The sequence below is a fragment of the Chiloscyllium plagiosum genome, unplaced genomic scaffold, assembly GCF_037043375.1.
Source record: "Chiloscyllium plagiosum isolate Xiang-an unplaced genomic scaffold, Cpla_swu_hap1 HiC_scaffold_27, whole genome shotgun sequence".
NCBI classification, from domain to species: domain Eukaryota; kingdom Metazoa; phylum Chordata; class Chondrichthyes; order Orectolobiformes; family Hemiscylliidae; genus Chiloscyllium; species Chiloscyllium plagiosum.
The window spans coordinates 81426361-81454247 of record NW_028270165.1 but is presented as its reverse complement, the minus strand read 5'-3'; the positions used below and the strand labels follow the sequence as shown (position 1 = coordinate 81454247).

The 27887-nt window shown below is 46.9% G+C and overlaps 2 protein-coding genes across 3 annotated transcripts in view; one reads left to right on the top strand and one right to left on the bottom strand.

Moving 5' to 3' along the window:
* LOC148144691 (uncharacterized) overlaps window positions 1–27887 on the bottom strand; it is a 203890-nt gene that overhangs the window by 151741 nt on the left and 24262 nt on the right. Inside the window, exon 3 of one of the 2 annotated variants that reach the window (XR_015751582.1) lies at window positions 20686–24445. The exons of the other annotated variant lie outside the window; for it this stretch is intronic. The gene's annotated coding sequence lies outside the window, so the exon portion shown is untranslated. Of the gene's footprint in view, window positions 1–20685; window positions 24446–27887 lie in introns of those variants that run through there. 2 annotated transcript variants of the gene reach the window in all.
* On the top strand, window positions 15198–20227 carry LOC148144692 (uncharacterized). The gene is made up of 2 exons (XM_087975040.1): window positions 15198–15287; window positions 16729–20227. The coding sequence occupies exon 2, from the start codon at window positions 17113–17115 to the stop codon at window positions 18706–18708; it is 1596 nt and encodes a 531-aa protein (XP_087831166.1). The 5' UTR covers window positions 15198–15287; window positions 16729–17112; the 3' UTR covers window positions 18709–20227.

The window sequence follows — 27887 nt, the reverse complement described above, 5'->3', positions numbered from 1 at the left end:
GCGAAACTGCTGGAGCAACTCAGTACCTGGATGAGGAAAAAAAAGTTCTGAAATGTTGTCTCTGATTCTCTTTCTACAGATGCTGCCTGACCTGCTGAGTTGCTCCTGCAATTTCTGGTTTTGTTTTTAACTGAACGCCCATTTCATCTTTCGGAATGAAACACCCAGAATCGCCATTTGCAGATATTTAACCCTTTCGAAACCTGTGAAGTGATTGGATTCAAACAAACTCTGCAATGATTCACTCTTTCTCAGCTCCACAGGCAGAGAGACCTGGGAAATGAAGCTGTCAGTGTGGTTCTGTATTGGTGGGCCGAGTGGTGAATGCGATGGACATGAAATCCATTGCGGTTTCCCCACGCAGGTGTGAACCCTGCCGACTACAGTTGAGAACTGTCGTCAAAAAGAAAGGGAGATTGCTCCACGGTTTTTTTAAAGATGCAAATCAGTGGAGGGGTTGAAATATTTCACTCACATTGGGACTGGTCGGGAATCTGCAACCCACTGCCTGTCAGGGTGGGACAAGCAGATACCCACAGAGCTGCTTTTGAGGATATGAGCCAAGTGTTTGGAAATGAGACGAGAACAGTGAGGGGCATGAAGTCGTGGTCGAAATGAGGCAGGCACCTGAGGACAAAGGTGTTTTATTCGCCAGTGAAAGATACTGTTTCACAAAGTTGGATCGATGGAAGGAAAGCAGTGACGGTGATTATCTTTGGCTGTTTACCTCTACCTCAAAAATTCGGCAGAATTTTAAAGTCACAATGAAAAGAAGTAAAAGTGACATTAGGAAGAACGTTTTCGTACAGGGAGTGGTAGGGTCAGTAAGTCCCTGTCTGTCATTGACAAAGAGGAAGATTCAATAGACACAAAAGGGAATTCGGTGGTCACGTTCAGATGTGCAGATTTACGCTGAGAAGGCGAGAGAATGAAACGAATAGAGACACACGTTTACTTAAGTGTAGAACCGGCAGAGCGAAGGTGGGCCGCATGGCCTCCGTCTGCGCTGTGACACATGTTGTGATTCAGTGTGAAATCACAGTTCGACCAACAGAATGTGGGAATTTAGAAATAAGTTTATATTTACACAGCCTCCATATGTCCGCGAAACAGCATATTACACGGCAGCAGTGGAGGTCTTTGACATCAGGCTCGAACGTGCCTGCCGCGTGCCAGACGAAAACCTGAAGTGTTCTGTGGAAGGGGCGCTGCGTGTGGCAGCAGAGTGGCGCAGCGGGAGCGTGCTGGGCCCATAACCCAGAGGTCGATGGATCGAAACCATTCTCTGCTGTTGTTTAATGTCACCTCGAGCTGTTTTCCTTTGGATCGGTGCTCTCTTCTGCAAACTGCCTTTGCGTCTACTTTCCGAGTGTCCAAATGTCGCATATCGATGCACTCACCAAATCCACTCAATTCAAGTGGCATGATTTTAGAGGTCTCAGTGGTATTTTGTACTTCGTCTGTTTCCTCTGAACTGAATCGCAAACCCAGTTCTCTGCGATGCCAATCAGCTGGTAAAGGTGAAACACATGCCTTGCGGTTTCGTCCATTCCTTGCAGTAATTCACCACCCTGGTCCAGACGAGAATGACAAGCATGTCAGAAACCGCATCACGACTCAGACATAGTCCCCTACTATTAGGACGGATACCACCGATTGTGAATAACCTCAGAGAGAGAGACAAGTGACAGACAGTCGCCGTGGATTCGATGGGCTGAACGGCTTCTGTCTGCGCGAGAATGATGCTACGTGTTTATGCCATTCCACTGCCTGTCTCTGGGACAGAGAGGCTGAGGGGGCAAAACTGGTTCATTTTTAACCGTCCCTTCCGTGTTGGACTGCCTGCAGTCCCTCAGCTCAGAGCCGTGGGGATGACTCTCAGTGAGTGAAGGTTTCACTCGGATTCTCTTCATCTGGGACACTTGGGGCTCAGATGTTAACTGCTGCGCGGTCGCAGCAAAGAAAGCGATGCCCACTTTGCAATAGACTTTCCGTAAGATTGCTGCGTGAAGACGATTTCTGAACACCAAGAAGGCTGCACAACAATGTGAATTTACGTGGGTGAAGAGTCCTCGGTGTCCATTTCTTTCTGTCCTGCCAGCACAGCATCTTTCTATCTCTCCGATAACAGACCCTTGGAGAAAGTTCACAATCAAAGTTGTTCATGTTCCCCGCATTAACGTAACTGAGACCTCTCACCCCAAGGGTTTCAGAGATAGAGAGAGCAGAAGAGCGAATGGACTCTACCCGCCCCCCGCCCTACACCCCGTCCCATCCCCCAAAACAACGTGCAAGTAGAAATGAAATGGTTTAATTATCCACCAGTGGAGGTAGTCCAGTTCCTGGGGATGAGACAAAGTGGGCATTCTGCCCCGGGGACAGAATGACAAGCAGATGTTCTGGAAACGCTTTGCTGCTTGCAATTCTTGGAGCAATGTGGAATGTACTTCACACTGAGCAAGTTTCAGCTGGCTCAGAGTCTCCGATGTACATTGCTGTGTTTGCCGCCAGCTCAGAGAGAGAACAATAGGAAGGACGTAGGAGTGAATAACGATCCGCGTGAGAGGGCGAATAACTGTTAATGGAGACTGTTAGCGGCTAACAATACGTAGTGTGTCATAGCAGATGAGGTGGTAACAAGGAATCGTTTGTGTGGTAGGGGTCAAGGACATGGGGGAGTTCAGGTCCTAAAGTTGTGGAACTCGATATTGAAGACCGGAGGGCTGTAAGGTCTCCAAGTGGAAAATGAGGTGTTGTTCTTTCATCTGGAGCGAGAACACTGCTGCAAGCCTGAGACAGAGATGTTGGTCAGGGAACAGGGTGATGTGTTAAAGTGGCAGGCAACCGCAAGGCCAGGGCCTTTTTCCTGCGGGCAGAACCGGGATGTTCTCCGAAGCAGTCACCCAGTTTATGCTTCATGCTACATTGGGGAAATGACACTGTGAGCAGCGGACTAGGTTGTCGCAAAAGTGCTGCTTCACCTGGCAGGTATGTTTGAGCCCTTGGATATTCAGGAGGGAGCAGGTAAATGGGCAGGTGTTACACATTCGGCGGTTGCAGGGGAAAGTGCCTTGGCACTATGGGAGGTGGGTGTGGGGTGTTGCGAGTGAAGCAAGAGTGGAACCGAGGTGGAACCCCTGGCACAACGGGTGCGTGTTGGGACCATAACCCAGCTGAGAAAGCATTCTCTCCTATTCACTCAATGTCGTCTTTAGCAGCTTTCCGGTATAACAGCGCTCTGTTCTGTACCTCGCCTTCTCATCTGCTGCCGAAAATAGCTTGGACATAAATATTTCCCAGTGATATACTGGCCCAATGTGCACAGTCGCGTTGATACACTCGTGGAGGTTTGCGTGGTCTTCTCCTGTTCTCTGTACCCTATGTTGAGGAGGGCAATGCTTGTCACTGGCCACTCGGGTGTCAGAGAAAAGTTTCGAAGCAAAATTGTTGAATTATCTGCCAGTGGAGAGAGCCCGGTTCCCGGGGACGGGACAAACAGCAGCAGGGAGACTGAATGAGAAGGAGCTGTTCGGGAAACTCTTTGCCGCTTGCAATTCTCAGAGCAATCTCAAATGTATTTTATACTGAGCAAGTCTCAGGTCGCGCAAGCGGTGTGGGCGGTTCGCTGTGTGCTGGCTCTCTGGTTCGTTGGTCTAGGCGTATGATTCTCGCTTAGGGTCCTTTCCAGTGCCGAGTTGCGAGAGGTCCCGGACGAGCCCGCGTTTTTTAACTTGACTTGTGCAAAACTGCCTGATTAAGTTTCTCAAAAAACGCCTTCGTGAAACGAGGTTGGGCTGTCTGGAGTACGAATGAGGCAGAAAACAGGGAAGTGAAATAGTTGGAGATGGTGTTCAACAAGTTGACGTGAGTGGTGCGGTGTTTGAGGAATGTCAACAATCAAGGGAGATTGGAAAATTGGAACAGCTCTCCTCGGAGAACCGAACTTTTCCAAGTCATGAGGGACCAAGAAACAGGAAATAATGTTGTGAAAATGCTCCCACACCTGAAAGGATCCACAACGATTCGGCAGAATTTTAAAGTCACGAGGAAAAGAAGTAAAAGTGACATTAGGAAGAACGTTTTCGTACAGGGACTGGTTAGGGTCAGTAAGTCCCTGTCTGTCATTGACAAAGAGGAAGATTCAGTGGACACAAAAGGGAATTCGGTGGTCACGTTCAGATGTGCAGATTTACGCTGAGAAGGCGAGAGAATGAAACGAATAGAGACACACGTTTACTTAAGTGTAGAACCAGCAGAGCGAAGGTGGGCCGCATGGCCTCCGTCTGCGCTGTGACACATGTTGTGATTCAGTGTGAAATCACAGTTCGACCAACAGAATGTGGGAATTTAGAAATAAGTTTATATTTACACAGCCTCCATACGTCCGCGAAACAGCATATTACACGGCAGCAGTGGAGGTCTTTGACATCAGGCTCGAACGTGCCTGCCGCGTGCCAGACGAAAACCTGAAGTGTTCTGTGGAAGGTGCGCCGCGTGCGGCAGCAGAGTGGCGCAGCGGGAGCGTGCTGGGCCCATAACCCAGAGGTCGATGGATCGAAAGCATCCTCTGCTATTGTTCAATGTCGCCTCGAGCTGTTTTCCTTTGGATCGGTGCTCTCTTCTGCAAGTTGTGGAGGAGGATCATAAGACACAAAATATATAAGAAAAGATTATAGTGTCATGTAACATAAATGTTATATTGAAGAAACCTAGATTGCTGTTGAGCCTTTCATCTTTTAAAACGGGTTGTAGATTTCGGTTCATTAATCTGTAAATCCCAGAACATTTTAAATGTCACATTCTCCAGGTAACTTTAGGTTCTATAAAAGGAGGTGACACCTCAGGTCAGACAATGCATGAACGCTGTGAGGGTAGGGTCTATCTGTATCCTAATCTTGAGTGAGACTGGTTCTATTTCCAAATATATAATCCTGCAAACGCAGATTCACCCCAAAGACTTCGATATGTGAGCGCATGCATGAGAGAGAGCGTGTGTGTGCGTGTGCGTGTGCATGCTGGGTACTGTGTGTGTTTGTGTGTGTGTGTGTGTGTGTGTGTGTGATGGAGTATAAGCATGAGAGATGGTGTGTGCGTAGGTTTGAGTGTGGGGATGTATTACTGTGTGTCTGAGAGAGAGCATGTCTATCAGAGAAGGTCTGCATGAGCGTGTGAGTACGTAAGAGAGTGTGCTTGTGTGTGAGAGAGTGTATTGTGTAGCCTGGTCTCCTGTAGTGTGCCATGAACCCAGGGTCTCGGCTGAGGTCATTCTCATGTGTTCTAAACTTGGCTATCAACCTCTGCTCGGCCACTAGATCAAAGACGGCTGAGGCACGAGAAAGGACGGGCGGGGACACTGGTGGTGGTGGATAAGGGAGAGAAATGGAGAGGGGACAGAGGTTGGGGAGTAGAGAATGACTGGGGTTCAGAGGGTTGGGGAGAGAATCGGGGTGCAGTGTGAAGAGGGGAGAAAGGGCGGGGGCAGTGGGTGGGGAGAAAATGGACAAGGGGCAGAATGGGAAGCGAGAGACAGCACAAATCCCACCTTCCCCAGGACTGGTGTCAGTGTCCTACGAACTGGAACCCACTCGTCCCACAGCAGATTTGGGGCAACCATTTCTCAATATAAGCATGGCTAAGGCATATCATCCCTGCAGGCCATTCACACCGACCTTCCCAACAGCATCCCACCCAGACCCACTCGATTACGCTACAGCCCTGCAGTTCCCCTTGGCTATTTCCTGATGAAGGGTTTTGCCCAAAACGTCGATTCTCCTGCTCCTCAGATGCTGCCTGACCTGCTGTGCTTTTCCAGCACCACACTCTCGACCCTAATTTACAGCATCTGCAGTCCTCACTTTCGCCCTGTAAGGGGTGAATGTTCTATGCCTAGTCTTTTAAATCTTTTAAAATCTTTTCCCCTCACCCTAAACCTATACCCTCTAGTTTTGGAATATCTCTACCCTGGGCAAAAGACAAAATGCCAAAGGAATAACATGTCTAGGCACAGGGAAAAAAAAAACATTTCGACAAAAAATTGCTTTGGTATTTTTCTCTCGTATTCGCATTTGGACACTTAAAATTTGTGGAGGTGCCCGTGTTGGACTGGGGTGTACGAAGTTAAAAATCATACAACACCAGGTTACAGTCCAATCGGCTTGTTTGGCAGCACTAGCTTTCGGAGCGCTGCTCCTTCATCAGGCGGTTGTGGAGTATAAGATCATATATTCTGTGTCTTACGATCTTATCCTCCACAACCGCCTGATGAAGGAGCAGCGCTGTGAAAGCTAGTGCTTCTAAATAAGTCTGTTGGACTACAACCAGGTGTTTTGTGATTTTTGACTTTAAAATTTGTAATAAATTCCTGCACACTGAGCATGCTCCGCGGTGTCAGCAAGCACTGCGCATGACCGCCATGGTCAGCAAAGCACTGCGCATATTCCTTGGTGCCCGCAGAAACTGCGCGTCAGCTCCTTTCCATGGACCAATGGATAACCTTGGAGGACCGGAAGGAGACTGGTCCTCCAGCCAATCAGAGCCGGCCATTGTCGAAATATGTCGGTTGGACCGTGAGCTCTGAAGCTGCTGCTGCACCTTTCTCTGTGAACTTCACCCCAGATTGTAACTTCCTTCCTCTGTCTAACTTTTGTGAGTACAACAGTCTGTTTCTCACCACTTTTTCCATTTTTTGTTTCATTCTGGGGTTCAATTGTTAACTTGCAGCAACTGAAAGGAAAGAGTGAATCGAGGGAGGGGACAGACTCTGAAAAAGTTGATCCAGGTCTGTCTCAATTTACAAACACATGGCAAATGCAGTGACACAATCTATAGCCTTTGATGTTAAAAAAAAAAAGCGCAGAGTGGAGGCGCATTGTTTAAATGGTGATATGTTGAGATGTGATGAAAGTGAGATGATGGAGGTCAGAGTTGAAAAGTGTGGCACTGGAAAACCACAGCAGGTTAGGCAGCAACTGAGGAGGAGGAGAGTCAATGTTTTGGGCAGGAACCCTTCATCAGGAATGATGTGTGGATGGACAAAGGGGCCTCAGCGTCCTTCTACACCAGTCGATGCCAGTTGTCAGACAGGAGCAGCAAGCAATCAGCAAGGCAAGTGGTTTATGAGCAAGAGGAATTGAGTTCAGAAGTGGGGATGTCTTCCTGCAGTTAGGTCAGTCATTGAATGTATTCAAGGCTGAGTTCATTTGACTTTGAAGAACAAAGAAGTGATGGGTATTTGGGGGAGGTAAGAAAATGGTTTTAAGACCAGGATAGAACAGTTACAGAGTCATACCGCACAGAAACAAACCATTAAATCCAACTAGTCCATGCTGACTGTGTTCTGAAACTAAACTAGTCCCACCTGCCAGTGTTTGGCCCAGACTCTCTGAACCTTTCCTATTACAATTGCAACATTTAAGAGGCATTTGGATGGTTATTTGAATAGGAAGGGTTTGGAGGGATATGGGCCGGGTGCTGGCAGGTGGGATTAGATTGGGTTGGGATATCTAGTCGGCATGGATGGGTTGGACCGAAGGGTCTGTTTCCATGCTGTACATCTCTATGAATCTATGTACTTATCCAATGTCTTTTAAACACTGTAACTGTACCTGCATCCACCACCTGCTCTGGACATTGATACCACATGAGAACCATTCTCTGTCTTAAAATAAAAAGGTGCCCCTCATGTCTTTCTAAAATATTTCTCCTCTCATCTTCAACGTTTGCTCCCTAACCTTGAAACACCCATCCCAGGGAAAGAATACCTGCTGTTCCCATCTTTGATATCCCTGAAGATTTTATAATCCTCTCTAAGGTCATCTCTCAACCTCCGATGCTGCAGTGAAAAAAATCCCACCCTGACCACCTAGATGCCGGTATACTTATATCCAGTTATGAACTGTTCAATGCTGGTGCCGACTGGAAAGACCAAATGACCTATTCCTGCTCCCAATTCTCATACTCTGTGTCCAGGACAGCAAGCGACCATATGACATAGGTGCAGAAATTCGGTCATTCAGCCCATCAGATCTACTCCACCATTCAATCACAACTGATATGTTTCTCAACCCCATTTTGAAATTTTGATTTTGGAAAGGCAGATCAGGGAAGGATCTGCAAAGTTAATGGGGAGTGTTGTTGACCAAAGATACCTTGGAGTTCTGGTTCATAGTTTCTTGAAAGTGGAGTCGCAGGTCGACAGGATAGTGAAGGAGGTGTTTGGTATGCTTTCCTTTTTCGGTCAGTGCATTTCAGTACAGATGTTGGGAGGTCATGTTGCCCCCGTACTGGACATTGATTAGGCGACTTTTGGAATACTGCGTTCAGTTCTGGTTACCCTGCTACAGGAAAAGTGTTGTGAACCTTTGAAAGGGTTTGGCAAAGATTTACAAGGCTATTGCCAGAGTTGGAGGGTTTGAGTTATAGGGAGAGGCTGAATAGGCCGGGGCTGTTTTCCCTGGAGCATTGGAGGCTGAGGGGTGACTTTACAGAAGTTCATATGGAACATGGATAGGGTGAATAGCCAAAAACATTTCCACATAGTAGGGAAGTCCAAAACTAGAGGGCATAGATTTGAGGTGAGAGGGGAAAGATTTAAAAGGAACCTTATGGACAACTTTCTCACACAGAGAGTGATGCAAGCATGGACTGAGCTGCCAGAGGAAGTGGTGGAGGCTGGTATAATTACAGCATTTTAAATGGCATCTGGTAACAGGGTGAATTGAGAGGGATATAGGCTAAGTGCTGACAAATGTGACTATGTTAATTTGGGATATCTGGTCAGCACAGACAATTTGGACTGAAGGAAAGCAGAAGTATTGTTGTGAAGACTGGAATTTCAGAGCAGCTTTCAAAGATATTTTGTCCTTACTGGGAGCAGAAGCTACAATGAAATCTTTCATTTGAGAGACAGCAACTGAGTAAGTGAGGACATCCAGGATTTTGTTGGAATGTGGAACTTGTTGCAATGTGGGGTTGAAGTGTTTTAAGTAAAGTATCCTGAACAGGAATCCTAGTGAAGGGTTAGGTGGGTTTTTGTTTTAAACTGCTCATTTCTTTCAGCCCCCAAAAATGTACTTCCAATGCTGTGCATCAGAAGGAGCGGTGAATCAGTAACTGGTATCATCAGAAGCCTTACGGTTTTCAGTATTGCAGGTATTGCTTGTTGCATCAACATTGTAAAGGTTACTGGCAGCAGTGGGAGGTGTGGGCTGTATTCACTGGAAGCGATGAAGCAGTTTGATAACACACATATGAGAGGGCAGGGTGGGACTTGTCTTTCAATTTGCAGAAGTTGGGAGGTTCTGGGAGCTGTGGTTCTGGGCAAACACAACTGCAGTAAATCATAGAAACCCTACAGTGTGGAAGGAGGCCATTCAACCCATCAAGTCCACATTGACCCATCGAACAACTTGCCACCCAGACCCACCCTATCTCGTCGTTTCTGCTGGTGGGTTAGACTAGGTAACAAGACTATAGGGATAGATTTAAGGCAGAGGCGGAGGGACTACGTCTCCTGGAGAGTGGTGAATCTATGGAATTCTTTGCCCAAGGAAGCAATAGAAGCAGGCATATTAAAGACACAGTTCGATGGGATTTTGGATGGTAGGTGAATTTAGGGTAGTCAGGATAATGCAGGTAAGTGGAGCTGAGATAATGGATAGATCAGCCATGATCTTAAAGAATGGCGGAGCAGGCTCGATGGGCCAAATGGCCTCTTTCTGCACTGCAGGGATTTTATGATTGCTTCATATGGTGTATATCAGATATTCGCTGTTGTACAAGCTGCATGGCTATGATTTTTCACCTTCTAATATAGCAATGGAATTACATCCCGTATTTCTTGTATTCATTTTTATTTTAACAGGTCAGCAGGACGTCTTTCAGCAACTTTACTGGCTTTCTTTCCTGAAGCAGCCTTGACATTTCACTTTCATATCCTTCATTCAGCTCCATTTCCAGCACCTTTGTAGGAAGGTTGTTCCAGGTCATTGTCACCTAAATGAAGTTTTCCTCTTTATATACTTAATGCTATCTGGCTGAATGAGGGTTTTCAGGTTTCTGTGTCATGGATAATATATGATCAGCAGGTATCTGGCAATCTAAGGAATTGTCACCGAAGTTATGTTCATTTGACTGTACTGACCGTGACTTATTTCATGGTTTCTTTTGCAGGAAGACATGGGGAAAGAAATCTGAAACCAAAAGATACATCAGCTTCTGACAGAGTCACTTGATTCATTGGGACTTGAATATCAGCAGCCATTCCAGGCGAGAAGAAATGTTTGCTTCTGTCTGCTTGGACACTGGTGTGGCAGGAAGAATACTGATACACCCGAATGAGGGAGATTCAGTGCGGTGACTGTGAAAAGTACAGGACTTCACACCATTTACTCAGCTTGGAGGATCAAAGAGGCCGTTCACTTGCTCTCTGTGTGGGAAGGGCTTCACCTGCTCCTCCCACCTGCAGAGACATCAGTGAGGTCACCTCCCATCGCAGGGGGATTGAAGGAGCTTCGGCCGAGTGCCATTCTCGACTGCATTAATAACCCAGTTCTGGGGACTCCCGGGTTTGAATCTCACCATAGCAGCTGGCGGATTTGGAGTTCAGTCAGAAATCTGGAGTTCAGAATCTCATTATGAAACCATTTTCGGGGAACAAACACCCCAATCTGATTCACTTATGCTTTAGGGGAGGAAACTGCCGTTGTGGGAAAGGATTCACTCAGTCGTCCCAGCTGCATCCTTTCCCTGGCCTATATGTGACTCCAGACCCACAGCAGTGTGGTTGATTCTTGACAGCCCATCTGCAAATGCGCGGGGGGAATCTTACTTGCATACAGGCTATGAGTTGCAATTGCTGAGTGAAGCAATACTTCCTCCAGGCTAAGGCTGCACCAAGGGTCGAATTACAAAGGAACAACTCAGCTGACCAATAATGAAAGAAGTGGGATGCAGGAGAGTGTGTGTGTATGTGTGTGTGTGTGTATGTGTATGTGTGAGTTTCAATAAAAAGTTACTTTTTGTGCACTTTTTTGCTGGGACGATCTGAAGCTGCAACAAAGTTGGGTCCCAACAAAAGTTACCTGAACTTACCGTCGGACTCAAACATTGAAGGCTATGAGATCCAACAGGTTTTTCTTTTAAAGCTGCTAATTTCTTTCAATCTCCGGCGCGAGGTTTCCAATGTCTTATATCAGAAGGAGCAGTCAATGTGTAGCTCGTATTATTAGAATTGTACATTTTTCAGGACTGATGGTTCATTGTTTCCTCAGCATTGTAAAGTTTACTGGCAGCAATGGGAGGGGTGGGCTGTTTTCACTGGAAACAAAGTTAAAATCCAGTTACAGTCCAACAGGTTTATTTGGAAGTACTAGCTTTCGGAGTGTTGCTCCTTCGTCAGGTAACTGTACAGCAGGATCATAAGACACCGAATTTGTAGCAAAATGATATATTGAACAAACCTCGACTGCTTTTAAGTGTTTCATCTTTAGAATGGGTTGCAGGTTTCAGTTCATTAGTATGTAAATCCCAAAACTTCTTTTAAGTCACAGTCTCGAGATAACTTCAGGTTTTACAAAGAGGTGCCATCTCAGCTCAGACAATGCATGAAAGATGTGAGGTTCGAGTCTGTCTTGAGTCAGACTGATTCTGTTTCCAAAGTAGGAATTTATAAAATATTACATGGATTGACTGTCTGCAGATTGTGCATTCATGGGTTCCAAACTTGGCTATCAGTCTCGCCCGGCCACTAAAAATGATTAAGCAGTTACACAATAGACACGGGAGAGGGCAGGGTGAGACTTGTCTTTCGATTTGCAAGAGGTGGAAGGCTCTGGATGATGTGATCCAGGGCCACCACAACTTGGAGGACCTTCGGCTCAGAGAGGTGGAGCTGGAAGCCAGTTTGCTGACATGCTGGGAGGGCAAGGCGGAAAGTTAATCAGATGTTTTTTATTCTGGGAGATGGTCTTTCCCTCCATACAGAGTCTTCTGATGGGGTCAGTGGACAGGGTCAGGAGGGTGTGAGCCCAGGTCAGGCAGGCAAAGGGGATCTGGGAGAGGGCTGCAGGGGGGAGGAGCTAACTGTGGGGTGGTGGGAGTAAGAACAACGTTAGGGAGGGGGAGGTAAGGGACAGAATAGTGACGGGGATTGCCTCCGTTCTCTGCAGTTGGCAGCAGGAGCACAGATGGTATCGGAATCTGGTGCCAGGATTCAGGAACTGATGCGTTCAGGGCTGGAGAAGTGGGAAAGGGAGGTGCAATGGGTGTGGTCCAACGATGTCAGCAGGACACAGCCTCTGCTGAGGGCGCATGAGAAGTTAAAAGCTGCAAAGACAAAGCAGAACCTCAAAGCACTGGGTGGGATGGTGGCTCAGTGGTTAGCAATGCTGCTTAATAACGCCAGGAGCCTGGGTTTGATTCCATCCTTGGGTGACTGTCTGTGTGAAGTTTGGCATGTTCTCCCCCTTGTGTCTGTGTTGGTCACCTCTGGGTGTTCTGGCTTCCTCCCACAGTCCAAAGATCTGCACTTTAGGGTGGATCCGGTGTGCTAAAGTGTGCAGGTGAGTTTGCATCGTTTAGGATGACCATGTTAGTTTCGGTTCCTTCATTTGTAAATCCCAGAACTTTTTTTAAACTTACTTTCTCAAGATAGCTTTTAACAATAGGTGTCATCTCAGCTCAGATAATGCATTGAAGGTGAGACATTAAAGTCTGTCTGTATCCCAATGTTAGGTCAGACTGATTCTATTTCTAAAGTGGGAGTTACAGAATCTTACATGGATTTATGCAGTTTTTGAGTAATTCGGAATAGAATGGACTTCTGCAAGGAAGTGTATAAACAACTGACCAGGAACACGACAGGCAACTACCAGCTGATCTGGGGCCTTGGAGGGAGGTGAGGGGTAAAGCCCCAAAGGAAACTTGCATATCCGCCACAGATTCATCTGCACCTCCACACACATCATCTATTGCATCCTCTGCACCCGATGTGGCCTCCTCTATATTGGGAAGACAGGCCGCCTACTTGCGGAGCGTTTCAGAGAACATCTCTGGGACATACGGACCAACCAATCCAACCACCCTGTGGCTCAACACTTCAACTCCCCCTCCCACTCCAGCAAGGATATGCAGGTCTTTGGACTCCTCCATCGCCAGACCACAACAACACGACGGTTGGAGGAAGAGCGCCTCATCTTCCGCCTAGGAACCCTCCAACCACAAGGGATGAACTCGGATTTCACCAGTTTCCTCATTTCCCCTCCCCCCACCTTGTCTCAGTCAAATCCATCGAACTCAGCACCGCCTTCCTAACCTGCAATCTTCTTCCTGACCTCTCCACCCCCACCCCAGTCTGACCTATCACCCTCACCTTGACCTCTTTCCACCTATCGCATTTCCGACGCCCCTCCCCCAAGTCCCTCCTCTCTACCTTTTATCTTAGCCTGCTGGACAAACTTTCCTCATTCCTGAAGAAGGGCTTATGCCCGAAACGTCGATTCTCCTGTTCCCTGGATGCTGGCTGACCTGCGCTTTTCCAGCAACACATTTTCAGCTCTGATCTCCAGCATCTGCAGACATCACTTTCTCCTCAAATGATTTGATGCTTTGGAGTACAAAATCAAAAAAAAAATGTTGAACAGTTACAGGAGAACTGCCAAAAGACCAACAAATGTAGGCTGCTAGTGAGAACTCAGAGGCACCTGTCCAGAGAAGGAGTCTGCACAGAGAAAAAACATCGACACCGACCTGGAGAGCAAATCTACAGAGGAAGATACAAAGAGAAGATTTAACAGCTTGCTGGTTTTGAAGTTTGAGTCTTTCGGTAAATCTTAATCAAGGGTTTTTATTGGACTGGTATCATACAGGGGAAGGTAGAAGATAGGTTAGAGACAGGAGTTGTAAATAGTTGTTAATTAATTATTCTCCGTTAGACTTTAATAAATAAAGTTGTTAATTTTAACTTTAAATACTGACCTTTGGGAATAGTTTCTTGGTTCTTGAATTTTCACAGATTACCACATGGGTTAAACCTTCTCTATGTTGCTGGTTTAAATTAGGTGGGGGAGGTTGCACCCAGTGTTGTAAAATTTGGGGGCTTTCGTCCGAGATTTGAACTGGTTCAGACAGATTTGAATAGATTTGGCGGTACGAAAAATCCCAGCAGATTTAAACACTTGCAAGTAAGTGTCCTAGATCATTAAATAAAACTTTAAATAGTGACTTTTAGAAACAGTTCCTTACCTCTTGAATTTTCACATTACCACCTGGGGTAAATCTTTTTTGGGTTTAAATTAGTGGGGGGTGCAGTCTGTGTCATAACAGTTCTGACGATGTAGAAATAGAGTAGTGGAGCATGGAAACAATTTGTTTGTTCCGTGCCAATCATATATCCTAAATTAATCTAGGCCCATTTGCCAGCTCTTGGCCCATATCCCTCCAAACCTTCCTGTTCATATACCCATCCAGATGCCTTTTGAATATTGTAATTGTACCAGCTTCCACCACTTCCTCTGGGAGCTCATTCAATCCACGCACCACCCGCTGCCTGAAATAGTTGCCCTTTAGATCCCTTTTAATCCTTTCCCCTCTCACCCTAATATAAATCAATTGCTGCTTTTTCTGAACAGGCTCAGTGGTTAGCACTGCTGCCTTATAGCGCTAGGCACCCGGGTTTGATCCCGGTCTCGGGCAACTGTCTGAGTGGAGTTTGCACCTTCTCTGCATGGGATTCCTTTGGTGCTCCGGTTTCTTCCCACAATCCAAAGATGTGCAGGTTTGGAGAGGGCACTTGAGGGGAATTAACTTTCACACTTTTTTTCTACTCCTTAGGTCCCTTTTAAATCTTTCCCATCTCACCCTCAACCTATACCCTCCAGTTTGGGAGTCCCCTACCCTGAGGAAAAGATGAGTAGTCAAATAAAATGCAAAAGGAATAAAATGTGGAGCCGCAGGATAAATATAAAATGTCGCTCCAGCCTTTCTTGACTCCGAGTGTCATTTGGGCACAAAATCTGTCAGTCACACCAGCAACTTCACAGAGCATCTTGCGCATGCTCCTCGGTGACAACACACACTGCGCATGTTCGCCAGTGTCAGCAAAACCTGCGCGTGCTCCTGGTTGTCCGCGGAATCTGCGCGTGATCTTCTTTTGTTGGGCCAATAGGAAGCCCTGGAGGACCGGAAGGAGCGTGGTCCTCCTGCTAATCAGAGACAAGCCGATTGTGTTTCTCTCTCTCGCCTTCAATCTCAATTTATGGAGGGGGCAGATTCTGGAAAAATTGGGCCAGGTCTGTGTCTCAGTTGGCAAACTCATGGAAAATGCAGTACCACGATGTGAAGTGATAGCATTCCCTGTGGGGGGTGGGGAGGGAAAGCAGAAAGGAGATGCATTGTTTTAATGTTGACATATTGGGATGTGGAGAAAGTGAGGACTGCAAATGTTGGAGATCAGAGTCAAAAAGTGTGGTGCTCGAAAAGCACAGCAGATGAGGCAGCATCCGAGGAGCAGGAGAGTCAGCGTTACTGACACGAGCCCTTCATCAGGAATGTGTATAAAGGGGCCTCAGCGTCCTTCCATACCAGTTAATGCCAGTTGTGAGATAGGTGCAGCAAGCAATGAGCAAAGCAGGTGTTATCTTAGCAAGAGGAATTGAGTCCAGAAGTGGGGATGTCTTCCTGCAGTTATGGGATCATTGAATATATTCAAGGCTGAGTTCATCTGATTTGGAACAACAAAGAAGTGGATGTTTATGGGGGAAGGCAAGAAAATGGTTTTCAGACCATTGCAGAACAGTTACCGAGTCAAACAGCACAGAAACAATCCCTTCAGTCCAACTACTCCATGCTATGTTCTCAAACTAATCTAATCCCACCTGCCAGTGTTTGGCCTATATCCCTCTGTCACAAAGCTGGTCCTTTTACTAAAAGCTGGTCCTTCTTCTCAAGGATGCTGTGTCCTTGTTTTTTTCCAGAAGGGTGGTTAAAAAAACCTGGGCTCCGAAGCAACTCGTTTAGTACAGAGACGAAAAATGGTATTGGGAGGCATTTTTGGTTATATGTGAACAGATGAGACTTGAGGCCAAAGCTTTTATGTTTTAGAAGTGACCTGTACAATGAAAGGGGAGTGGTCAGTCCTGAAAGCTGAAGTCTCGTTTGGGTGAGTTAAGCAGTGGACTATGTGGAGAAAGGCTGCTAACACTGTCTCCTTCTGCCCTTCTAACTTCAATTGTAAGCCTCTGTTTCAGTTTTACTTTGTTTAAGGGGTTTGTTTTTTTGGTACTGTTGTGTTCAAGCATTGCGAAGAGTGTTAAGAGTTTCTCCACAGCTTGTACTGTACTTAATAAAGTTTGGTTGTTCACAGAAGTTGGCGTATTGCAGTGTAAGAAGCTCAAGCAAAAGAACTTAACAAAGGAACCTAAGGGATAAGTCTTTCATGCAGAAAGTGGCGTGTTTAAGGAAAGAGCTGTCAGAGGAAGTGGTGGGTGCTGGTACAGTGGCATCTGGATGGGTATACGATTAGGAAGGGTTTAGACAATATGGGCAAAAATGCTGGCAAATCGGCCGAGATTAGGTTAGGTTATCTGGAAGGGTGCTACATATCTCTATCACTCTGGCTAGCCACTAACATTTGCCACATCTATATGTACAGTTTCTCTCTGGTGTCAGTGTCAATGCCTTGATATTCTTAATCGGACTGGCAGTGATGACTTTTATAATCTTTTCTTACAGACTATCTGAAGACAGAAGTTTCAAGTTAACAGATAAAGGGCTTATGTCCAAAATGTTGATTCTCCTGCTTCTCTGATGCTGCTTGCCATGCTGCGCTTTTCCAGTGACGCAGTTTTTGACTCTGACTCTCCAGTGTCTCCAGTCCTCACTTTCACGTCAATGTCTGACAGTTACTCAATCCATCAGGACCGCAACAATTTTCAACTATGATTCTGTGAGAAGGAGCAAAGCTTTCTTTTTGGTTTCTGTTTGAGTACGGGGGCACTGGTTGAAAGACCCTACTGTTGCAGCGCACTGAGTGTGGAGCCTGAAACAACTCTACTGCCTGGAAAGAAGAATTCATGGCAGGGTTGTACACATGTGTGTGCAGCTGAAGCTTCGGCCATGGAGAAACCCGAGGAAACACGCCCTGTTGAGAAACCATGGAATTGTGGCGACTGCGGGAAGAGCTTCCGTGTCCCATCTGTCCTGGCGGCTCATCAGTGCAATCACACTGGGAAGAGGCCATTCTCCTGCCCCGAGCGGGAGAAGGGCTTTACTAGCTCCTGTGTCTTGCTGGCCCACCAGCATATACACACTGGTGAGAGGCTCTTCAGTTGCCACGAATGCGGGAAAGCCTTCAGCAATTCCTCCAACCTGCTGAAGCACTGGCGAGTCCACACGGGGGAGAGGCCATTCAGCTGCCCCGAATGCGGGAAGGCCTTCAGCGACGACTCCAAACTGCTGAGGCACCGTCGGGTCCACACGGGGGAGAGGCCCTTCAGCTGCCCAGAGTGCGGGAAGGCCTTCAGCAATTCCTCCAACCTGCTGGCCCATCAGTGGGTCCACACGGGGGAGAGGCCCTTCAGCTGCCCAGAGTGCGGGAAGGCCTTCAGCAATTCCTCCGACCTGCTGAGACACCAGCAAATCCACACGGGGGAGAGACCCTTCAGCTGCCCAGAGTGTGGGAAGGCCTTCACTAAATCCTCCGACCTGCTGGCTCATCAGCGGGTCCACACGGGGGAGAGGCCCTTCAGCTGCCCAGAGTGTGAGAAGGCCTTCATCAATTCCTCCAACCTGCTGAAGCACCGGCGAGTCCACACGGGGGAGAGGCCATTCAGCTGCCCCGAATGCGGGAAGGCTTTCAGTGACGACTCCAACCTGCTGAAGCACCGGCGGGTCCACACGGGGGAGAGGCCCTTCAGCTGCCCAGAGTGTGGGAAGGCCTTCAGCAATTCCTCCAACGTGCTGACCCATCAGCGGGTCCACACGGGGGAGAGGCCCTTCAGCTGCCTAGAGTGCGGGAAGGCCTTCAGCAATTCCTCCGACCTGCTGAGTCACCAGCGAATCCACACGGGGGAGAGGCCCTTCAGCTGCCCAGAGTGTGGGAAGGCCTTCAGTAAATCGTCCGACCTGCTGGCCCATCAGCGGGTCCACACGGGGGAGAGGCCCTTCAGCTGCCCAGAGTGTGGGAGGTCCTTCAGTAAGTCCTCCAACCTGCTGGCCCATCAGCAGGTCCATACGGGGGAGAGGCCCTTCAGCTGCACAGAGTGTGGGAAGGCCTTCAGTAAGTCCTCCAACCTGCTGGCCCATCAGCGGGTCCACACGGGGGAGAGGCCCTTCAGCTGCCCAGAGTGCAGGAAGGCCTTCAGCAAGTCCTTCAACCTGCTGAGACACCGGCAAATCCACATGGGGGAGAGGCCTTTCGCCTGCTCTGAGTGTGCTAATGCCTTCAGCAATTCCTCTGACCTGTTGTCCCACCAGCGGGTCCACACCAGGGAAAGGCCATTCAGCTGCCCCGAGTGTGGGAAGGGGTTCACCTGCTCCTCCAAACTGCTGGCCCACCAATGGGTCCACACCGGGGAGAGGCCGTTTGCCTGCCCTGACTGCGGGCGGAAGTTCACATCGTCCTGCAACTTGCGGAGGCACCAGCGGGGGCAACAGTGCATCCAACAATCAGATTCCACCAGTGACACTGCAATGGGTCACCCCCAGGGCTGAACCTCCTGCCCATTCTGACAGTGGGTGCAGTGAGCTTTTTTTGTTTTGTGCTGGACTTACCTCCCCCCCACCCACACAAGCCCACCTACGTGGCTCAGGGGTGGCATGGTGACTCAGTGGTTAGTACCACTGCCTCACGATGCTGACCTGGGTTCAATTCCACCCTCGGGATGACAGTCTGTGTGTAGCTTTCACGATGCCCCCTCCTCCCCCACGTCTGTATGGGTTTCCTCTGAGTGCTCTGGTTCCTTCCCCTAGTCTAAAGGTGTGCAGGTTAGGATGGATTGGCCCATCTAAATTGTCCCATAGTGTTCAGGGATGTGTAGGTGTGGTGCATTAGTTGGGGTAAATGTAGAGGAATAGGGATAGGGGAATGGGTCTGGCTGGGTTACTCTGCGGAGGGCCAGTGTGGACTTGTTGGGCCAAAGGACCTGTTTCCATACTGTAGGGAATCTAATCTTAAAAAAAATTCCTTCAGGCAATATTGATAAAATATGCCGAGTTGGACAAAGTACCCCGTCAAGTTTGAGACAAACCCAGAGTTAAAGAAGTCGGAAGTCACATGACACCATGTTACAGTGCAACAAGTTTATTTGAAATCACAAGCTTTAGGAGCATTGCTCTTTCATGAGTGCTGCTCCTTCATCACTTCATCTGGTGCCGTGTGACTTCTGACTTTGTCCACCCCAATTCAACACCAGCACCTCCGCATCAGAGTTGACAAATGAGATTGGATTTTATTCGGCCTGATTGTGAGATGTTCATTTGGAAACTCAAAACTGTCGTACCGATAAAGAGATGCGAATCATAGAGTCCTACAGCAGGAGACAGGCCCGTCGGCCCAACATGGTCCACACCGACCAAACTGTCCATCAACACTAAGCCCATTTCCCTGCACTTGGTCCATTTCCTTCCATACCTTTCCTATCCACGTATTTCTCCAAATGCCTTTTAAATGTTGTTAATCGACCCACCTCAACCACTTCCGCTGGCATTTCATTCCATATGTGTACCACCGTCTGCGTAAAAAGAAACATTGCCCCTCACATTCCCTTTTATTCTTTTTCCTCTAACCTTAAACTGATGCCCTCTCGCCCTCACTTCCCCAACCCCAGGGTAAACGTCTGAGTGCATTCACCCTCTACGATCTCTTCACTTCTGTAAGGGCCTCTCTCAGTCTCTAATGCTCTAAATAAAAATATCTTAGCTTGTCCAACCTCTCCCTTTTACACAGACCCTTGAATCCTGGTAACATCCTTGTATATGTCTTCAGCACTCTTCCAAGTTTAATAACATATTTGTTATAGACACTGCCCCGTTGACCTATTTTGTTGGAAATATAGGACCTAATCCAACTGGATAATCTGGCTGATGGGGCAGGAAACCACTTCCTTACTTGAGAGACAAGTCTCCTGTAGAGAACTGGCTGGCTGACTGATCTACTGACCCTCACAGTGCCCCACTGCCTTCAGTTATCTGGAGGGAGTCTACAGATGGTGCTTGAAGCCTTTATCATCTTTGGGATGGATCCCCATTCATTACGTGCTATGGAGTCATGCTGCCTGGAAACAGACCCTTCAGACCAACCAGTCCATGATCCCCAACTAAACTAGTGCCACCCATCTGCTCCTGGCCTGTATCCAGTTTGTTAATAGTTTTGTTCATTTGTTCACCGTGAGAGTTGGATAAATAAATTGCTGATTGTTGATTTTAAAGCATTGGGGATTTATTCTTCTCACTAGAGCAGGTTACACCACTTTTAATGCTAATTTTACAGATTATTGGGCGACACAGTCCTCTGGGTGTTTCTGTTTGAGAAAGGTGGTGCTGTCAGCCTTCGCTTTATAAGAGTATTGACGTGATGTACTGCTGAATGCAATGCAGTCAACATGAATCCCAGCCTCTCACTGTGTTTGTGGGTGAATCGCCTTAATTTGGCTCTTAACTCAGAAACTGCACACAATTAACTGCTGAAACAATGATTAACACTTTATTGTATGTAGCAACCAAACATAAAACTCAAGTAACCAAGTTCAACCTCACTCACAACTTGGCTATCACCCAATTGATGACAGAATTTAACTGAGTTTCCCCCAACAGTATCTGTCTCTGGAAGTGTCCAGGGATTCAGTGCAGCATTCTTCTTCCAAGTACTGCTGCTGCATCTTTCTGAGGTTGAATTCTGGTGGAGATTCCTCGCTTTCAAATCTGTGGTGTGATGCTTCTTTAGATTCTAACACCACATCTCCACACTTCTGGAGATCTCCGGTCTGTAGCTTACCTTCTTATCCTTGAGGTTTCGTGGTTTGTTTGGTACAGCCTTTCCTGCAAAAAATCCCTTTACGTCAGGGCCTTCCTTCCACAGACAAACTTAATTGTCCTTTTGTCATGAGCTTATTAAACACTTAGCTCATCTGTCCCAGGAAACAGCTTGTTGTTTTGCGTCCTTCTTCCCAGGGATGGTTAACTAGCAGAAATTAGGCCATTCAGCCCATTGAGTCTGCTCCACTATTTAATCATGGCTGATACGTTTCTCAACCCAATTCTCCCCGTAACCCTTGATACTTAAGAATGATTGAGTCTGCTCCACCATTCAATGGGCTGAATGGCCTAATTTCTGCCTCTGAGGTCTTCTGATGTAGCAGTTTCTCAGTGGACCTTTTGTTTCTTTGTCCAGAAAGAATTCCTGCGGACTCAGGGAATTTGGAAAGTTCTGCAGTTTACAGGACCACACCACATTCCCCTCTGCCTCCTCCTGAGATACTGGCAATTCCCAGTATCCTTTGGTATCCCTGAAAACAATCGAGGTGTCTGGAAATCTCTGATGCTTCTCTGGAACAGAAGAATTATGGGGAGAAAATTCAGAAATCTGATGTGCAAAGAGACTATGGAGTTCTACTCCAGGATTCTCTCAAGGTAAACTTGCGGGTTGAGTCAGTAGTTGGGGAGGCAAATCCAATGAAGGCATTTATTTTGATCAGACTTGAATACAAAAGCAGGGATGTATTTCTGAGGCTCTGTAAGGCTCCGGTCAGGCCACAATTGGAGTACTGTATGTAGATTTGGTCCCCATATCTCAGGAAGGATGTACTGGCCCTGGAACATGTTCAGAGGAGGTTCACAAGAATGATCCAGGAATGAAAAATTTTACATATGAAGAACATTAGAGGATTCTAGGTTTATACATCATGTAGTTCAGAAGGATGAGAGGGGATCTAATTGAAACCTACAGAATAATGAACGGCGTGGATGTTGGGAAGATGTTTCCATTCGGAGGAGAGATGAGAACCTGAGGGCTCAGCCTTCACGTCAAGGGAAGACCCTTTAGAACAGAGGGAAGAGAAACTTCTTAAGCCAGAGTGTAGTGAGTCTATGGAATTCACCGCCACAGAAGGCTACAGAGGCCAAGTTACTGAATATATTTAAGACTGAGATAGATAGGTTCTTGAGTATCAAGGGATTCAAGGGTTACAGGGAGAATGGGGTTGAGAAACGTATCAGCCATGATTGAATGGCGAAGCTGACTCAATGGGCTGAATGGCCTAATTTCTACTCCTATGGTCTTATGATATGCTGATGTGTGGAAGGGTGAGGAGGGGGGAAAAAAAGAGATGAAGAGAGAAAGACAGTCAAGGCGAAGCTCGATAGAGACAAAGGAAATATAAGAATTGTATGATAAATGGCAGAACACATAGGAGCACTGGCATACAGAGGGATCTGGGCATATAGATCTGTGGAAGTAGTAATGCAGGTGGGCACGGTGATCAAGAAGGCACACAGCACGCTTCCTTGAGTGTAAGAGTTACGTTACAGCTGTTTATTCTGGCCACATTCGGAATATTGTGTGCAGTTCTGGTCACGGTGCTACTGGAAGGATGTGGGTGCTCTGGTAGAGGGTACAGGCAAGGTTCACCAGGAAAGTGCCTAGTCTGGAGGGCTCTCGTTATGAGCAGAGGAGGCATAAACCTGGATTGTTTTCTTTGGAAAAACAGAGGCTGAGAGGAGACCTCGACAAAATGCTGAGATACACAGATTGGCTGGACAGGGGTGGCAGGATAGCTCAGTGGTTCGCACTGACGCCTCACAGTGCCAGAGACGTGCGTTCGATTTTAGTCTCAGGCAACTATCTGTGTGGAGTTGGCACATTGTCCCTGCAACCCATCTCCCGTGTCTGTGTGGGCTTCCTCCGGGTGCTCGGGCTTCCTCCTACAATCCAAACTTGTATAGGTTAGGGTGGATTAGCGATGCTAAATTACCCATAGCGTCCAGGGAGAGGCAGGATAAGTTGGATTGTCTGAGTGTAAATTGCCCAATGTTCAGGGATGTGTAAGTTCGGTGCATTAGTCTAAATGTAGATAATGGGGGTAAGAAAACGAGTCTCGATGTGTTAATCTTTCGAGGGCCAGTGTTGACTTGTTGGGCTAAATGGTTTGTTTCCATGCTGGAGGGATTCTATGATAGTCAGAGGCGTTTTTTTCCCTCCAAAGTAGAAAGGTCAACTAAAAGAGGTTCAAGGACTGTTTGGGGGAAAAGTGGTGGGGGTGGGGAATTTACACAGAGGGGTGGTGGGTTTCTGGAACGCACTGCCAGTGGAGGTAATGGAAGCAGGCACCTTAACAACGTTTAAGGTGTATCTTGATAGACGCATGAAGGGGAGGTGAATAGAGGAACAGAAGCCACACATGGGCAATAAATAGCAGGTCTAAGTAAGAATTAAGAAATAGCACAGGCTTGAGGGGGTCTGTGTGCCTAAAGCAAGTGAGAAGGGCCTGTGACTGTGCTGTATTGTATTGATACAGCTTTCCCCCACTATTTGAAAGTAGAGTGTTCCTTTCATAAGCCGAAATGGCCTAAAGCGAAGAAGCAATTACCATGAATTAATTTATATTATGCCTTTCTTTGTAAAAGCGACAATCCTCTTCAGATTTCTTTCGGTTTGTGAGAACAGGTATTAATGTAGGTCTTTTGTTAAAGTGAAGTAGTGTAAAGTGAACTTTCGAAAAGTGGGGGATATCTTTATGCTGATGGAGGGGAGATGGGGGAGCAATGAAGAGGGGTGGATGTAGGCTCAGGTGCAGAATAATAAACACTGAGACACCAATTGAGCAGCCCAGACTGGCCCTGTGCTGGAGACTCAATGGGATAGAGACAAATGTATCTATTTCAGGTATACCTGCAGTATGCTCCATCCAGGATAAAAAAAAAATGTCCTTCATCTGCTTCAGCATACAGGGCAGATGAGCAGTTTCTCCCCAATGTGGACGAGGAGGTGATGCGACTGAGTGAAGCCTTTCCTGTTCTGAATGCAGGTGAATGGCCGCTGCCCGGTATATAAATGCTGATGAATATCGGGCAGGCGGGGAAGGGAAACCGTTCCTACACTCCCTGCATTTTCATGATTTCTCCATGGTGCAGGTGTCCTCGTATTTCTCCAGGTTCAACAATCAGTTGAAACTCGCTCACACTTACAGCATAGGTGTGGTGTTACTGGTGAACCCTCTGATAATTGGAGAACTCTGTAAAACATGTTCCAGTCACTACTCTGGTGTGTGGGTATGTAAGACTCTGTGAGTTTCCAGTCACACTGATATTTAAAACCTAACAAAGCAGACAGACCTTCTCCCCTTTGTTTTCAAGGCCATCTATATCCAAGTCCTGGTGAATCAAGCGATTGTCAGACTTCGATGTGATGTTTGGTCTGAGATTTCTGCCTCCAAATTCTTCTCTTGTAATATTCCTGTGGAAAGAGATTGCGAAGGTCATCGCTGTCAGTCCACAATAGAAAATCAGAACACACATTTCTAGTTTCTGTGGATCATTCTTTCCTCTCTTAATACCCAAGATCTTTGTGCTGATCTATACGTAAATGTATACAGCAGGGTAATGTGGTGGATTGCATACTCCAGGAAGAGTTCACTCAAATTGCTGAATGGACATCTATCATGTGGTATTGACGTTCTTACTGAAGATATACAATATGCTGCAGTGCAATATTATGAGCCCAGAAACCACTGCAAATCAGGCTTTTAGAGCCATAAACATTCCATTAAATATGGAACATATACCCCAGACTTATCTGTCTTATATTAACGCATGGTTGTCTTACATTTCCAGAAGACTCAGATTTAAGTTTTAAGTGTGACTTTTTGTAAAAGAAGCCGTCGTTTTGGACTCCTTCCATGCCATACTGACTCTATTACTGGAAATACATCCATACTACACCGGGATTCATGGATCAATGACGTGAGGCTTATCTTTACCCTCTTATAATTTTCTGTTGCATAAATGTTTCGACGAATGCCAACGCTTTTCACCAGTCATACAGTCAGAGACATAAAGCACAGAAACAGATCCTTCAATCTAACTTGTCCATGCCGACCGGATATCCAAAATTAGTCTAGTTCCATTTGCCATCACTTGGTCCATATCCCTCTGAACCCTTCCTTTGCTTATAACCATCCAGATGCCTCCACCACTTCCTCCGCAGCTCATTCCATACACGCTTCACCCTCTGCAAAAAAAAGGTTGACTGCAAGGTTCCTTTTAAATTTTCCCCCTCTCGCCCTAAACCTATGCCCTCTAGTTCCGCACTCCCCCTATCCCAGGGAAAAGACCTTGTCTATTCACCCCATCCACACTCAAGTTTTTATAAACCTCTTTAAAAACACACACTCAGCCTGCGATGCTCGAGGGAAAACAGCCCCATCTTATTCAGCCTCTCCTTGTGGTTCAAACCCTCCTACCCTGGCAACAGCCTTGTGACTCTTCTCTGAATCCTTTCAAGTTTCACAACATCCTGCCTACAGGAGGGAGACCAGGATTGCACACAATATTTCAGAAGAAGCCGACTGAAACTGACTTTTGCAGAGTCTGCTCCCTGCTTGTATTCATACTGCCTCCCGTTGTTGCAAGTGAACAGTGCTTCCCCCTTTCTCTCTCCCTCCCAGGATAAGGAATGGAAAGGGGGAGACATTGCTTCATTCCCAGATTTTGCCCAGAAGAGCCCCCCTATTGGCTGAATGCGCAAGTTGGACGGTGAGCTTCTGAAGCTACTGCTGCTCCTCTCTTTCTGAATGAAGGTTGAGCTTCACTCCAGACTGCAACTCCCTTTCTCTGTCCAAACATCTGTGAGCACAGCACATTTTTGTTGAAATAAGGCATATTTCCTGAATGTTACAATTAAAGGGGTGTCTTCCCCCGGATATTGCAAGGGATGGTAAGTCAGAGAAGGACCACGCCTTGTGTTGTGTGGCTCGTGTGACAGTTGCAACAGGATGTCCCAACTCCTATGCTCAATTCAAAGTTTGAGAGAAGATTTGTAGCTCGGGTGCTCATTGTTGTGGTTCTGTTCGCCGAGCTGGGAATTTTTGTTGCAGACGTTTCATCTCCTGTCTAGGTGATATCCTCAGTGCTTGGGAGCCTCTTGTGAAGCGCTTCTGTGATGTTTCCTCCAGCATTTATAGTGGTTTGTCTCTGCTGCTTCCGGTTGTCAGTTCCAACTGTCTGCTGCAGTGGCCGGTATATTGGGTCCAGGTCAATGTGTTTGTTGATAGAATCTGTGGATGAGTGCCATGCCAGAGAACAGCCAGGGAATTCCTAGAGGCATGGCCTCGAGGCATTTTTCCAGCACCACATTTTTCAACTCTGGATCTGGGACAAGGTGTGTGGTGTGGGGGGAGGGGAGGGGAAATAAGGAAACTGGTGAAATCTACATTGATCCTATGTAGTTGGTGGGTCCCAAGGCAGAAGACAAGATGTTCTTCCTCCAAGCGTCAGGTAGCTAGAGCTTGGAGAGGAAGGCACCAGAGTACTTGCGTGTCCTTGACGGATTGGGAGGGGGAGTTAAAGCGTTCAGCCACAAGGCGGTGGGGTCGTTTCGATTTGGCGTCCCAGAGCTGTTCCCTGAAATGTTCTGCAAGTTGGCGTCCAGTCTCCCCACTGTGGCAGAGACCACATCGAGAGCAAGGGACATATAAATAAATCTTATAAACAAATTGTACAAATTTTAGCCTGCCAGGGTTATTTTCTTTAATTAAGTTAAAGAAAATTTTAATTAAATTGGGTGACTACATGAAACGGTTTGTTGGTCAGACTCAAATCATCATCCTCAAATGAGACAATGCCATTAATATCAGTGAACTGCTTTTTTTGTTAGAACCACAAGTTCTTGATTTATTTTCACAACTTATTGGTATTCACATCTGCACATTCAATGTCAAACTCTGACATCAGAAATGACATGACACCATTAATTTTTTTCTTACAGTAATTCAACAAACCAGTTAATAACACACAGTGAACACCAAGTCTCATTAATATGAAATTAAATTTGACCAAAAAAAAAAGTAAAATCAAGATGAGAGATAACAAATGGGGGAAGAGCAGAAGGTAAGAAATGCAACATCATAGAAGGTGCTCCTCCAGGGAGTGTATTTTACCAACTACAACTGCTCAATATAAACAAACACTCTGACATGATCCTCCGGTTTTAATGTAAACCATAGCCCCATACAGTAGGTACCATTTAAATAAGTTAATAGATACAAGCCTTGAGCAAATCCAGCCTCCAGCCGGACCCCCCGCTTCTTGGAGCTCGGACCTTCCTCCAGCTCCGGGGGGTTGTTGAGCTCCTGGGCTCCGGCCGCCGCCGAAGAAGCCGCGGGCGCTGGCTCTCTCTCTTCCACCACCGACATTTTTAATTTGTTTTCTCGTTCACCCGGTAACCGTCACCTCCCCCTTCCCAGGCCCCGGGAATTATACACAAATAAACAATAAACCCCACCGGGGACTGTCTCCTTTTCTTCACAACTTTTGTTTGAAATGTTCTGGCTTTAATTTGAAATGTATTTTAAAGGTATTTTCTGAGGTAAACGGTGCCTGTCTGCCCCCCTCCCTCCGTCAGAAACCGCCCGCTGAGTCGATGACAAAACCGCAGCCTCGCGCCGCCATCTTTGTTTTTCTTCTTCATTCCGTCTCCTCCTTCAGTGACGCGCGTCATTCGCGTCCCCTCCAATCAGAGCGCACCTTACTCCACCTGACCAATGGCGGCTGGCTTTGTGCGTAGTGTTGGTCCCACCCTCTGCAATATCTCTCTCCGATTAGTCGGTACCAACCACAAGCTTTGGGATTGGTGGAGAATTTCACAATCACGTCAGTGTATCCACCCTTTTCATTCCCGT